The sequence below is a fragment of the Hippocampus zosterae genome, chromosome 5 (genome assembly GCF_025434085.1).
Source record: "Hippocampus zosterae strain Florida chromosome 5, ASM2543408v3, whole genome shotgun sequence".
Taxonomy (NCBI): Eukaryota; Metazoa; Chordata; class Actinopteri; order Syngnathiformes; family Syngnathidae; genus Hippocampus; species Hippocampus zosterae.
In genome coordinates, this window is record NC_067455.1 from 3,060,951 (window position 1) to 3,075,612 (window position 14,662).

A 14,662-nucleotide genomic window follows, 5' to 3' on the forward strand; every position below is an offset into this window, starting at 1 on the left:
CGTGCCGAGAACACGCAGACCGCAACGCGATTAAAACAAATCAAGATTAAAACAATCATCTGCTCCAAGAAATTTTTTTTTGTTTGTTTTTTAAATAATGAACCTCTCTATTTTAAGTGCTTTGCTGCCATCTGGTGGCGTACCCGCGCCATTTCAAACTCTTTGCGGTCAGTTATTTGCAGCTCCTCAGTCAGACTCGAGGCAGCGGCATCGTCCTAACAAGGCGTTCTGATCTTGTGCGCACGTGTGTGTTCGCAGCTTGTGGCGTGTGGGTAAAAAGAACGGCGAGGTGTCGAGCTACATCAGCGACTTCGCTGCAAACTTGAGGTGAGGACGACGAGCGCGTCACGCGTGCGTCACGGGCCGTACGCGAGCCTCATTGCAAGGAGGCTGGCTGTTCTCGTGAGAATTTAAGAGAATTCTTGACAAATTCACTTGGGGGGGGTTTGACGCCCTGCACTTGGCTGGAGTGTGTTGAGGTTGTTTACCTTCTGCAGTTTCCTTTGAAATTCTCATGAGAACACGCTGAACCGTGCAGCTTTGATGCAAAAAAAAAAAAAAAAAAAACACGGCAAACTGCTCTTTGCTCCTTTTGGTTTCATTTTTACACCTGACCAAACATCTCCAAGTCTTTTTGCACCTGTTTGCTTGCATTTACAGTGGAACCTTTTCCCAAATCAAACCGCGTTTATTTTCCGGGACGCTCCTCAATTTGTTCACAATCCTAAGCGCCCCCCCACTCCCCCCACTGGAAATCATGGAAATCGAACCTATCCATTTGGAGGTTATATTGCATCATCATCATCTCACCATTTAACGTTCGCGTTGATACTGAGTTGATGGATGAAGCGCAAACACGGAAAAAAAAAGACGAAGAAAAAGCCATTCGTTGTTTGAGGTTTCACTGTATTGTGTATCCTGCTTTTCTTTTTTTTTTTTGAAGCTGCTAACCTTTCTTCTTAATCCTTTCTCTTCTGCCTGTATGTCCGCTTTGCACGTGTGCTGCTGCGTGTGTGCGTGTGACACACCAGGAACACTGTGATGGGTGTTAACACGGGGATGAACCAAGCCCTCCTCGGTAACAATCCCCTGGCCACTATTCAAGGTGTGTGTTTGCCGGACGAGAACTCCACTTCATTTCAAAACATCATCAAATTTGCTCCGTTTTACCGAGGAATGTTTGGGCCAGGAAAAAAATTTGGTGGCGCGCGACAGCCCAATTCAGTGCTGTGCAAGCCCTCAAATATAAAAACACTTTCTAGAACGTGAATGAACAAAAAAATATGAGGGCTGTCATAAATTCATCTTTTTGAAATCCGTTGAACTATCAATGCAGCCTTGACTGTGACACATACAGTATATTTTATTCTGAAAATTAAACAAATAAAATTCTTCCAAATATAAAAAAGCGTTTTGCATCCTAAGACTTTTTTTCTTTTCTTTTCATTGCGGCCTCCCCCTTGTACCCTTTAGCACCGGTGGCCAAAACGAAAACGCCTCGGCGATGGCGCTGCGTTAAAACAACGGTGCTGAATACATACAACTTGATTGACATGAAGGGCAACCAATCAGATGACTGAATCACCGCTCATGCGCAGACAACGGCGCTAAGTGCTAAGCTAATCCGTGAATTACCTCTGTTTTTAAGGCAGGGGTGTCCAATACGTCGATCGCAATCGACCAAGAGGCGTGTGTGTGGGGGGGGGGGCCTCTTTGCAGTAACACAGTAACACATGGGGGGGCAAATGTCAAGGGCGCTGCATAGGCACAGCTCTATCTGTTTATCTACCTACACACAGACACATTTGGTCGAGGTCCCTCTTAGCCAATGGGATGCCAGGATGAGGCTCGGTAATAGCCAATGGCAGAGCAGCTAGAAGTATGTTGCGTTCACGAAACTCAAAGCAGTGACTCGCACTCCAACCTGTATATGGACCTTTTGCGATTGCAATATTTTCCTCTTGAGGCGTTTCGTAACTGGAACATTTGGTATGATGAGACGTTCGTAAGTCGAGGTACCACCGTACACGGATACATACGTCATTCGGTATTCCATGCGCAACGGCGTACGTTCTTCTCACCCTTTTGCAATTTGTGTGTCCCTCAGCCCTGGCGGCCAGTGGTGGCCAGCTGCCCCTTTCCAGTCTTGAGGGCGGCGGCAAGATGATGCTGGGGGCATCGGGCGGCCAGGGCGGCGGCTTGGCGTCCTCCCTTTTCCTCAACCACCCGGCCCTCCTCCACATGGGCCAGGGCCCGGGCGCCGGCCTGCTGAGCGCGGCCGTGGCCAAGGCCTCGCGCCCTTCTCCCTTCGCCCCCTCGGCCAGCAGCATCAGCCCCACCCTTTGCTCCCCCTCCCCCTGCTCCAGCCCCGCCTCCTCCTGCTCATCCGGCGAAATGGCACACAGCCCCAAGATGGAGTGACAGCGCCGGGCGGCCAATCAGAGAGGAGGAAGGAAGAAAGCCGGGCCTCTCTGGCCTTTCACACCAAAGCTAGCTCTTCCTCTCCCTTGCGCTTTTCTTCTTCTTCTTCTTCTTCTCCCGACGCCCTCCGTCCTTCCCTCCTGCGCTTTCCGATGCCAAAAAAACCCACAGAAGAGGAGCGAAGGAGGGAGGGAAAGAGTTGGGGGAGAAGGGGGGAGGGGCGGGAAGGGGAAGACCGAAACCAAAAATCTTTTTTTTTTAGTTTGTTTCATTAGCATCAGCGCGGCACCTCGACGCTCTCTGAGCAAGAGAAGAAAAAGCGGAGAGGCCTGCCATCCGCCGCCGAAACCAAAAATGACAAAAGAAGACCACGGAGGATTTTTAAAATCTATTTATTTTGCGGGTCTGATGAGAAAAGCGGAGGAGGAGACGCTTGAAACCAAAAATAGACCTGAGGAGGAGGAGGAGGACGAACACACAATGACAAAAAAAAAAAAAAGACAACCATACCAAAATCCCAAATACCAAAAAGTACGGAGAGAAAAGCTTTATTCCAAGGACATGTAAATAAATAGTCAAGCTATCCAGGACCAGGACTCCACTGCTACACGTGCATTGTCAGCCATTTCATCAAGATGCTACAATTAGCTTCGCATTGCCTTTAGATGTAGCTCATCATCATCATCATCATCATCATCATCATCTCATCGCCTCTTGGATCGGAAGCCGCAATCGCTCAGCGCTGCCCTTTCGCCAATCAACCCGTTTCCATGTCGTCATCCATCGCAGCCATCCGTCCACACGTCCCGCTGCCATTTTAATGCTCAAAACGGAAACCAAAGCATCCCCCCCCCCCCCAAGGCTTCGAGTTCTTCTCCAAGAGCCTCGTCTGAGACCCTTGACACCCTGACGAGTTCGCGGCGGAATGGGAGTACAAACCAGGACTCGGTACCACAAACCGTCATGACCGGGGTCAGAAGCGCAACTTTAAATCCCCGCATGGAAAGTTTCCCGGTTGAATAACAAAACGGGATGGTTCAGTTGCACCACCTGTGGCGCAGGTTTGTCGGACCATGTTCGGGGTAAGTCGGTTGAACCCCCGAAAATGGGTCAGTTTTTGCCCAGTGGACTGCTCACCGGGCTTAGGGTGGGACACACGGCTGTGACGTCACACCTTTTCTAAAGGGATACCAAAAATAAACCCAAACCAAAAAGAGACAACGACAAAAAAAAAGAGGACTGAACAAAGCAAACCAAAAATCACCAACCAAAATGTGTGCGGAGGGAGGAGGGGCGGCGCCATCAGTGTGTAGCACAGGCGGAGCGCCAAATATCTGCCAGGCGGGGGGGGCCCCCCCCACTCCAGCCTCCCTCTGCGGCCCCGCGGATGGAAGCAAACGCGAACGACCTCACTGAACTGAGTTTTCTTTTCAAAGAAATCCTTCGCTTTTGTCGGGTTGCCGTGATGCCGTTTTATTGTACTGTACCTTTTAGTGCTTATGACCACTCGTTTTGAACAACCCGCTCGCTTACGACACAAAGCTCCTTATTTTATTTGGGTTTTTTTTTTGTTGGTGTGCTAAAAAAAATAATAATAATCAGGTGGTTGGATAAACAAAAAAAAAAAAAGCTTCCAGAATTTTGTCCAAAAACCAAACAAACCAAATACGCATAAAGTGACGGTCAGGCCAAACGGAGCAGTTTAGTATGTTTGGGCTGTTCTCGTGAGCACCAAATTATGAGACATTATGTCGCCATGATGACTTTCCAGGCTCGCTGGCGCCCCCCACAGTCGCAGGCAGGCATTTACCCAAAGATGACTCGGCTTCCACGCGGAGTTTGGCTCCTCGAAGGTCAAGCCTTTTTGTCCACGTGGACTCTTAGACGGAATGTATCTGTTAGTGCTTCTATAGAATTTTTGTAGTACCAAAAAAAAAGAAAAAAAAGATCTATGTTCTACTACTGCTTACTTATTGCCAATGTATTTAAAAAAAGAAAAGAAAAAAAAAGATACTTAAAAACATTGACTTGATTTTAGACCAAATCGTTTAACTATCTCTCTCTCTCTCTTATTTTGAAATTTAGACTTTTGATTGTACTATTTATTCAGGGTAGGGTTGAGTTTTGTTCCTTGCTATTTATTTAACTTATTTTGTTTTCATAATCTTCTGGGATGGATGCGACGATGTTGTTCACCCCCACCCCCACCCCCCGAACCCCCCCGCCGATTTACTTCAAACCAAATGCAATGAGAAGCTTTCTCGTGACTTTGAAAATGCAGGCGGTACTCGGTTTACGGCGGTCCCGGCGTACGAGCTTTCCGAACGTTGCGCTTGGAACTTGGAATTTGGTGCTCAGTCACCACCGTACTTACCGTTTTTTTTTCTCGTATGTTTTATATTGATGGCCTGGAAGTGTTTGTCGTGTAAATATTCACTGTAATTATGACTACTCCATTAGCGTAAGTTCGTGGTTGACTGTGGCGTATCATTTTGGCTTATGCCGTCGTAAACCGAGGACCCCCTGAAGATTTTTTATTTTTATTTTTTTTTGTACAGTAACGTGTTTGTAAGCAGAGCAAAAAGTTGACCTTGGCGTGTTGAAACGTTTTTCTCCGCAGAGAAACTATGAAAGCTTTACTGCTGTGTGACCAAAAAAGACGCAAAACACAAAGGATGTTTTTTTTTTTTAATTGTGAATCAATTTCGTCCCGTAAACTTTTCCTTTGTTTTGTTGATCTTTTGTTTTTCTTCATCCAAGTGGTGGATGTAAAAGAGAGAGTTCATCATATACCTCATATTCTCTGATGATAAACCAAATAGATGAATGCTTTAAACAAACAAAAAAAAATGTGGTTGTGGGGGATGACTCCAGGATGTTGTGCTGACGCAAGTTTGGGGTCTGACACGTGTGCCTCTTTCACACTTGGGAGCTCTGAAAAAAATTCGCACAACGCAACCATAACAGAGGATCCAGCGCTCATCTGCCTTTTGCGCTTTCACACGTCGCAGCTCCGTGGCCGAAAAAGCGATGATGTCATTGCAAACACCTGTCGCGATGTCGGCGGCGGTTTCACACCGCACGCAAAAAAATCAGGCGCTGCTAAAATTGCTTTGAATTTGGTCTTTACGATTGTTCTGAAAAGCCAAATTGGCTGAAATTCGTCAAGTTCTCCCCCGGTCCTGCAGGTGGCAGTATTGCAAATTTCGCTATTATTAGCTATTCGTCTCTGTGTGCCCTGCGATTGGCTGGCAACCGGTTCAGGGTGTCCTCCGCCTACTGCCCGAAGACAACCGGGATAGGCTCCGGCACCCCCCCCCCCCCCCCCCCCCACCCCAGCCCTGCGACCCTTGTGAGGATAAAGCGTATCGGAAAATGGATGGATGAATGGATAATGCGCTCGGTGTGAAAGGGGCTCTTGTCAGCACACACAACACGTGCAACCCCGACAACCGCTGCCCTTGGAAAAGCCTCGCTCTCCACGTTGAGCTTTGAAGGCCGCCCTCTCCTCTTACCCTGGATGCTTCCTTCCTGCCAGCGACTTGCCAATCTGGCCCAAAAAGGAATCTGTTCACAACTCGAAGAGCTTCTCGGGGGGGGGGGGGGGGGGGGGGCTTACAGAGCGGCTGCGCAGAATCAGGAAGCGGGTCCGGGGTAACCGGGGAAGGGCGGCCGGACGGCGGTCGCCAGGTGGCACGTTCAACCCCCCCCGGTGAATCTCTGTTGGAGACATTCATATTTCTCTGTCCAGGCGAGGGGGCGCCGCGGCGTGGAGGTGAAACTCAGGCTCCCGGGGCGGGGGTTGCCCCTCTTTCACGAATGATACCAAAGTCTATGCCCCGCCCCCAGAGAATGCGGCGCTCCCGCTTCCTGACGTCGGCTCCACGCCGCTTCACCTCTGCCAGACTTTGGCAGCTTCATTGCTGAATGTGAACATTTCCTCTCTTCAAATGTTTGCCGCCGTTAGTGTAGAAAAGCACAAACCAGATTTTTTTTGTTTGTTTTAAACAACTTGGAATGTCACTCATTTTTACTTTTGGGCTAGGTTTCGCACTTCGCTACTGTTCTTTAGTCTTAGGTTGAGATCGTGGTTTCTTTAAAATTTGAATCTTGGGCTTTTGCTTTAAAAGGCTTAAATAGGTGCTTTCAATATGATTAAAAGTGTTTCAGAAAAGGAATGAAACTGCTGGGAGAAGGTGATAGCAGCTAACTAGCATTCCGCTATGTTGCAGTCCTCCGACTTCTGTCATCACTTTTCTTCCGTCTTCTTTCGATGCAACTTTTGTCCAAAGCTTTTTCTCACAGCCATGCGTTCCCAAAACAAGTCCCACGTTTCAAAGAATCAAACCAAAGAGTTCGAACTTTCTCGATTCCTCTCTCAAATCATGTCACCTAGCGACCTGCCTGCCGCTCTTTTACAACCTCAGCAAATCCAAAGGGAAATAATGAAGATAATGATGATGAAATGTATATTTTTGAGTATTTGTCATTGGGGGGACGGGGGGGGGGGGGGTAATCTGAGTTAGGATTATCTTGACGACAATGATAATGAAATTTCTCTTGGTATCTTTGTAGCTGTTCCGACCCTTCTTGAGTTCAAGTCCTTTTTCTGCCAAAGTACAGTATACCCCTACCTTCCGGCCCCCCTTTGGCCCCGATGTTTACTCCCAACGGTGTATTCGAGTGTGTGTTGGCGTGTTTGTTGAGGGGGTTCTCTGGGAGTGATCATTTGCCAACTTCCTCGTTCGTGTAGTTTTATTTGCCCCTGTCAGTCTGCGGCGAATATGTTTGAACGTATGGATGATATCTTGCTCCTTGACTTCCTATTGTGTCTTCCATCATGTAAGCCCACCCGCCCCAAACCCTCGTAGTAGCGATTTTTTTTAGTGTTTAACTTGACCCCCCCTCCACCCTTAAAAAAAAACAAAAAATACTCTGCTTGTTCATTGTACAGTGTTGTTCATTTTAAGTCATTTTTGTAACTGAACGTGTTTCATTCATCCAAATAAAAACAGGAGACAAAAGCTATACAGGTGCCCACCCCCACTGCTTCTTCCTACAGCATCAAAGCATGTAGGGACACCGTTTCGCCGCCAGATGGGGCCAAAGGATTTATGAATGGCAGAAAGAACGTGTGACCATGGGAGAAAAGAGGGATTAGAGCCCCTAATTCTTCGTCCACAGGTATAAAGTGGGCCAGGGGACCGCAAAAATCACAAAGGAATCAAACAAAATCCATTCAGGGAAACCCACGTTGATAATTTTATCTGGCGCTTTAAGAGGGGCAAGACAAAGTCAGCACAACGTGTAAAGAGCGGCATCTCAGTTAGTTTCCATCACGGTTCGTTCCGTTCCTGATCGGCAGTTTAAATACCTTTCTGTAACAGTGGTGTCTTTTATTTAGTTATTTTTCACAGTCGTCACGTTTGTGCGGTCGCACTAGAATGTTTGTTTGAAACAAGTAATTTGCGTTACAGCTGGAGTCAATGTCAGCACTTCACTTTCGGGTTTGGCCGTTGGGATTTGGAGTCCTTTTTGCTCGATTCCAGTTATGTTTGCTGAATGCTTTCTCATGTTTGGAAGACTGAATATTGATAATACATAGTTTAAAATCATGGTTGATTTATTTGTTATTATTATTGTGAAGTTGAAGGTATTAAAATAATGTAGTATCAGTGGGAGTGGTATTAATAATAGTACTCAGAGAATGTTTAAAGATTCAGCCAGCTCGTTACCTGTGCGTCCCGCGTCCAAGACATATAGTAAAGTGTTTTGGTTTTGAATTTTCACCTACGGCACGCAGACTGTAGCATATCTATGACATCATCGGCCGTTCACGGCATTTTGTTGTGCTCCCTTGAACAAGCGCCTCTTCCGTCCACTCTATGCGCGCCGGTGCCAGGTTACCTTCAGTGCGCGGACGCCGCCACCGTCTCTCTGGTGCAGACGTCCAACGTCCAGATCCAAACTCTGTCGTACAGTTAGGCTGTGATCCCCCTGAGCGCCGAGCAGGTGGTGCCGGCGGGCTGCGCCGTGGCCATCGCGTCCGACCGATGCACCGTCAACCTCATGATCAAGGTGACCCGTCCCCCATCGCGAACATCGCCACACGACGTGGCCAGTGTGTGCCGGTGAGGTTGTGTGCGCGTGAAACCCGAGAGGTGTTCATGTTGTTGTTGTTGTCAGGGTCTGATCGACGTGGACAAAGAATTGTCCAAGCTGTCCAAGATGGCCACCGGCGACTACAGGGACAAGGTGCCGCTCAAGGTGCAGCAGCAGGATGGCGAAAAGGTGACAACAGCGCAACAGAAAACGCGTTTTTCTTTCTGGGAGGGGGGGGGGGGGCCCTCGTTCAAGGGTGTCAGCCACTAACGAGAGCTTGTTATGTCTCTTGTTTCAGCTGCGACAAAGTCAGACGGAGCTGGACAAAGTCCAAGAAGCCATGGACAACTTTAGCAAGATGAAATAATGCGTCATCGTCAAAATCATCATCATCATGTTGATTTGTGAATTTTTATTCCAAGTGTTGTAAAAAAAATTGGATTAAAAAAAAAATCTAGTCAATGTCTAATCTTTTTGTGTTTATTCACCTCACCACAAACGACTAGCTTTCAACAGCCCCCAACAAAACGACCATGTATAGTAAGGCGTTTTTAGCCGAAAAAAAACGAGCATGTACAGTAAGGCGTTTTTGACCCGAAAAAAAAAAACGACCATGTATAGTAAGGCGGTTTTAGCTGAAAAAAACGACCATGTATAGTAAGGCGTTTTTCAACGAAAAAAACGACCATGTATATATAGTAAGGCATTTTGGGCCGAAATAAACGACCATGTATAGTAAGGCGTTTTTAGCCGAAAAAAAACGAGCATGTACAGTAAGGCGTTTTTGACCCGAAAAAAAAACGACCATGTATAGTAAGGCGTTTTTGACCCGAAAAAAACGACCATGTATAGTAAGGCGTTTTTCAACGAAAAAAACGACCATGTATAGTAAGGCGTTTTTCAACGAAAAAAACGACCATGTATATATAGTAAGGCATTTTGGGCCGAAATAAACGACCATGTATAGTAAGGCGTTTTTAGCCGAAAAAAAACGAGCATGTACAGTAAGGCGTTTTTGACCCGAAAAAAAAACGACCATGTATAGTAAGGCGTTTTTGACCCGAAAAAAACGACCATGTATAGTAAGGCGTTTTTCAACGAAAAAAACGACCATGTATAGTAAGGCGTTTTTGACCCGAAAAAAACGACCATGTACAGTAAGGTGTTTTTAGCCGAAAAAAAGCGACCATGTATAGTAAGGCGTTTTTAGCCGAAAACAACGACCATGTATAATAAGGCATTTTTGGCCCCCAAAACACGACCACGTATAGTAAGGCATTTTTGGCAGAAAAAAAACGACCATGTATACCATAGCGTTTTTGGGCCAAAAAAACGACCATGCACAGTAAGGCGTTTTTAGACGAGAAAAACGACCATGTATCGTAAGACGTTTTTAGCCGAAAAAAACCCACCATGTAACCATATAGTAAGGCATTTTTGGCTGAACCCCCCCCCCATGTATTGCAAGGCACTAAACTCACCTGAAATGTATGCACAGAACACGAGTGAGCCGAGTAGACACAAACACACCAGAGCTTTTGTTTGGGCTTTTAACGGTTTTTAATTAACCCTGATTACAGCATAATTACAACTTTTGGGGAGGGAAGGGAGGAGCGGCTGGGGAAAAAAAAAACAACCCACAAGGAGGGAGGAGGGGGGGGGGGGGAAGAGATGATGTTACGTCATGGGATTAATTGATCTCAGCTCCTCTCCGGGTCAGGAGTGTTATGTAACAAGCTCGTAACGTTTACACAAAAAAATAGTCCACACAATCTGAGTTATCCCCCCCCCCCCACAATTGACACAACCTCCCCCAAGGTAAAAACTACAAGATAAAAAAATGGAAAATGGAAAAATAAAAATAAAATGGATAAGATGGGACTCATTTGAGTTCTAATACACCGGGTTAAGTCTCTCAAAAGGGTAAGAGAGGCCGGGGGGGGGGGGGGGGGGGGGGGGTTTGGATGTACATGACAGAAAAAGGCGATGGAATAATAAGTCATCATAATGCCAAGTGAGAGGACCTTAAGAACAATATTCACATCAGAAAAATAAACTTTTATCCTCTCGGTTGAGAATCTTTGTGCTCCGTTCTGTAAGCGAGGGAAAGACGCTTTGGGGGGGGGGGAAAGTCAGCAATAAGGCAGTGGTTAGTGACAAGGACACGCAGGCGGGCGGGCGTGTGTGTGTGTGTATGTGTGTGTGTGTGTGGGGGCTCCATGCGTGAGTGACATGCTCTCATCCAGACAAGAGTGAGGGGAATTTAATCACAGAGCTGCCTGGGGGTCTTATGGATCTGTCTGGTCCCGTGACACCAATAAGTGCCAATAGTGTGTGTGCGTGTGTGTGTGCGCAGGGGCATTTGGGTGCATGAGTCAGACGCTTTCTTATAGTAATGATTAACCTTCTCAACACCTTGTTGACTCCCCTTTCGCTCTGAGCTGCGCATGCACGCACGCACACACACAGAGGCACTCGCGAGGTGATGCACAACCCTCGTGTTCAGGTGTGGCTGCGAAAATGACTGGTAAAGATAGAAACAAGATTAAGCGACCGCGAGTCAGCCTATGTACAATTTGTTCCTCTCACTCTCCCTCGCTTTCTCTCACACACTTACGCGCACTCACTCGTGGGAAGGAGGCAGGGGGGTGGGGGGACTGCAGGGGCCGTGAACAGAAAACAGTGTACGGCGTGGAAAGGACTGTAAATGGCAACGCGATTGAGGGTTTTACTCATAATCTAATCATGAAGTACCGAGCTCTCATGTTTGCATACTCATGAGAAAAGTAGCCGTGAAGGGTTTAGGTCAGGCATGTCCAAAGTCCGGCCTGGGGGCCAAATCCGGCCCGCGGTCGAATTTCATCCGGCCCTCGGCCCCTGTCATAAAATCAGTGCCGTCTGGCCCGCAGGTTGGGCGTAATGGAACACGTGTTGCATTGACTGAGGTCTCGTAGACTGGGGAGTGATGTTTCATAGAGTACTGCTTCCCTCTAGTGGCTAAATGAGTAATAGCATTCACTAAATGTAATAGCATTTAGACACTAGAGGGCATCACTCACGAGTTAACAAGACATCACTCCGTGTTTATATTGACTGATATGTCATATTTCAAATGATCCTTGCAGTTGTGGATATGTGTATTGCTAGTTCATTTCCCCGTTATTCGAGTCAAAGCTTTTGTGACTATGGTGATACATTTTATGTTTCAAATCAATCAATTTGCACTCAGGAGACTTCCGTTTAAGAAAAAGTCAAGTGAATAAGCAGTTGCATGTGATATACCTGTTTCAAATGAACCAAAAGAAATTCTTAAGATTGTTGAAATTAAAATAAAAATGGAAATGTGAAACAGACTGGCTTACTAAAATTTGTGTTGAACAACAATATTGTTGTTCAATGTAAAGAATGTCAGCCAAGGTCGGCCCCCCGACATTTTACCACATAAAATCTGGCCCCCTTGGAAAAAAGTTTGGACACCCCTGGTTTAGGTGGAAAACGACCAACCCCCCCCCCCAGTTTCACTATTCACCACATTCTTGTTTTATGTTGAGAGGGAAGAAATTTCATCTGTGCTGTATGTTACGCATACTTTCTCACACACTTTCTCTCACACACACCGATTCTCACTTGAATTTTTCCTCCATATACTTTGTCATACACTCAGCCTCTCACGCACCCCTATAATTCCTCGGATACGCTCTCTCAGTCACTCACTTTCTCAAAAGCTCCCCAAACAAACGTTCTTCTCACACTCTCTCATTCATTCGCACACTCAAACTCTCCCTCGCTCTCACTTTTTTTTTTTTTTTGGTCCAAAAAAACTCACTTTCTCTCTCATTCACTGACTTTCCTCTCACACATTTGTACTCTCACTAATACTCACTCAGAGGGTGTCTGTCAAAAATCACAGCACTCTCACACACACTCTCCGAGTTGATTCCGTAGTGCTGTCCGGGGATTATCTATAGGTGACATTCTTACAATCTTAATTGGAAATCAATTTTAAAATAAGTGTTTAAAAAAAGTCTGTGAGAGCATGTCAAAGTGTGTGTTGGCTGGCTGAGTTGACCACTTATATAAATTTGTGTGTGTGTGTGTGTTGATTGTTAGAGGAGCTCGGGCTGGTGAAGTGTGTCAAGCAAAATCGTTTTTGGTCGTCAACGTTAGGCTAGTGTGTGTGTGTGTGTGTGTGTGTGTATGTGTGTGTGAGAAGCTTTCGAGAGAGGACCCTCGGCGGCAGCCAGGATGTCAGGCGGGGGCACAAGGGAGCTCTGAGAGAACGCCCGTTCTGTTTTTTTTTTTCCTTTCCAGACGACAACTGGCTTCCCTGAGTGGGGGGGAGTGGGGGGGGGGCAGGTTGAAGAGCCACGCGTCAGCACCTGACACCCTCCTGTCCTGAAAGAGCCCCCTTTTGCCCGCCATTTTTCTCATCACTCCCGCCAAGTGAGGCGAGTAAATGCAGGCACTTGTCATGGTGGGGATGCGGTCAGGGGTGGGGGGAAGAACCCCTGAGGAAAAGGAACAAGAAGCAGGAGTTGCGCTTCGGAGCGCGACTGGCCTTGGGGGGGGGTGGGGGGGGGTGGGAGTAACCGTCCGCGAGTCTGTCCGGTTCCAGTGCACTCATGATCTGTTTCCACCCGGCGGTATCGTTCGGTTTTCTGTCGCGCTTGTCCTCATTTGAATGGCTGGTGCGCTTCCTTGCGCCCGCCCCCCTGATCACATGACATGAGAGCGAGCGTACGCCCTGGAACGGTCGGCGGCCGATGACAGCGCACGCGTGGACGGATGTGCTTGAACCACGAGGCCGCCGCGCCATCTCGCCCAATTCCAAGAAACTTAAGACTGCTAACTTTACGGCGGTCAGTCAACAAAAACTTTGCGATTTGTATTTTGTAATATTTCTATTATTTAGACTTTATTCCTTACAAAATGTTCTATATTTCTTTTTATGCCAATCCTCTGGCTCATTTTTCTTTTTTGTTAAATAATTCATTTTTGTCGTTTGTCAATGTTTTAAAAGTGTATTTTTTTTCGACGCTAATGTTAATACTGGACGACCAGAGACAAATTCCTCGTATCAATCCTCGAACCGATCTGCTTGAAATGTGACAGGCCCCACCCCTTTTCCGGCATGCAGTTCATGTCGGTATCGCCACCCCCCCCCTCTTTAGCATCCTGCGGCGCGGCAAACGGAACCATACCGCTGGGTGGAAAGTCGGCGGACACACACCGACTGAAACAAAGGTCCCGAATAACGCGTCCCCAGAAGAATCCTGCGAGAGAACTTGTCGGTGGGGGGGGGGTCTGTCAGAGTAAGGCGAGTACGAGTTTAAGGTGGTTGAGGTGACGTCGGGCCAGGTCGGGCGGAGAGGCTGCGGGGCTGACAGAGTTTCCATTGACACGCCTCGGGCGTCCGAGGCCATCAGCAGTCTTTGTTCTCCAGGGACAGCTGCGCCGTGGCACGATGCAAGTCGGCGCTCGCCCGCCGATGCGCGGGCAAGGGCTGGCCCACGGAGCTCTGATAAGCGGACGCGAGCGGGCCGTCCGCTTCGCCGGCGCCGTCCTCCTCGATTTGCATGGGGCCCTCGCTCCCGCGGAGGTCTCTCCGCCCCTGGGGCCGGACCTTCTTGTCGTCCGACTCCTCCTGCGAGGCCTCCATGCGCTGGTCTTCACTCCAGCGCCTCTTGAATCGCAGCTTGAGGGGGATGCACTCGGTGTGGGGCGCCGCCGGCGGATGGCGAGGAGGGCTGGTGTCCGCCGGCTCGCCGGGCTCCGTCTTGAGGGCGGGCGGCCCGCGTTGCGAGCTGGTGGAGTAGCCGGGCGGTGAGGCCAGGAAGGGCAGGAGGCCGGGCGGGGGCGGGGCGGGGGCTTTGAACACGTCCTCATCCAGGTCCTCGTCGGGGAGGGACGGGTGGGCCGCCGAGCCGTTGGACAGGAGCTGCTGGTGGTGCTGGTGGTGGTGGTTCGGGGCTCCGGAGAAGCGATGCGCAAAGACCTCAAAGTCGACATCGCGCTCGTCGGGGTCTTCGTCACTGATGTCGGTCACCTCCACCTCTTCCTCCGACTCGATGTCGGAGATGGGCTCCACCTGCGTTGGAGACGCCGGGGGGGGGGGGGGGTAGAAACAAAAAACACTCAA

General features: G+C 48.3%; 2 protein-coding genes and 1 long non-coding RNA gene across 10 annotated transcripts in view; 2 read left to right on the top strand and 1 right to left on the bottom strand.

The window, feature by feature from the left end:
- The window catches only part of pou2f2a (POU class 2 homeobox 2a), a 78,637-nt gene extending 71,188 nt beyond the window's left edge, over positions 1 to 7,449 (top strand). For 6 of the 7 annotated variants that reach the window (XM_052065059.1, XM_052065056.1, XM_052065058.1 and 3 more), the window contains 3 exons: positions 259 to 327; positions 1,032 to 1,105; positions 2,108 to 7,449. In XM_052065059.1, coding sequence (XP_051921019.1) covers positions 259 to 327; positions 1,032 to 1,105; positions 2,108 to 2,421 — 457 coding nt within the window. In that variant the 3' untranslated portion in view covers positions 2,422 to 7,449. The remainder of the gene's footprint in view (positions 1 to 258; positions 328 to 1,031; positions 1,106 to 2,107) is intronic. The other variant, XM_052065062.1, reaches the window with a different exon arrangement.
- A 121-nt stretch (positions 7,450 to 7,570) lies between these two features.
- LOC127600677 (uncharacterized) lies at positions 7,571 to 8,992 on the top strand. Of its 2 annotated transcripts, none has more exons than XR_007962375.1 (4): positions 7,571 to 7,746; positions 8,324 to 8,499; positions 8,608 to 8,712; positions 8,822 to 8,992. It is a non-coding gene; the product is annotated as an uncharacterized LOC127600677 (long non-coding RNA). The 2 variants fall into 2 exon arrangements; XR_007962374.1 differs by having other exon boundaries at positions 7,572 to 7,762.
- Positions 8,993 to 13,689: 4,697 nt separating this feature from the next.
- erfl3 (Ets2 repressor factor like 3) overlaps positions 13,690 to 14,662 on the bottom strand; it is a 43,894-nt gene continuing 42,921 nt past the window's right edge. Inside the window, exon 5 of the mRNA XM_052065070.1 lies at positions 13,690 to 14,611. Within this exon, the coding sequence (XP_051921030.1) occupies positions 13,946 to 14,611 (666 nt within the window). The 3' untranslated portion in view covers positions 13,690 to 13,945. The remainder of the gene's footprint in view (positions 14,612 to 14,662) is intronic.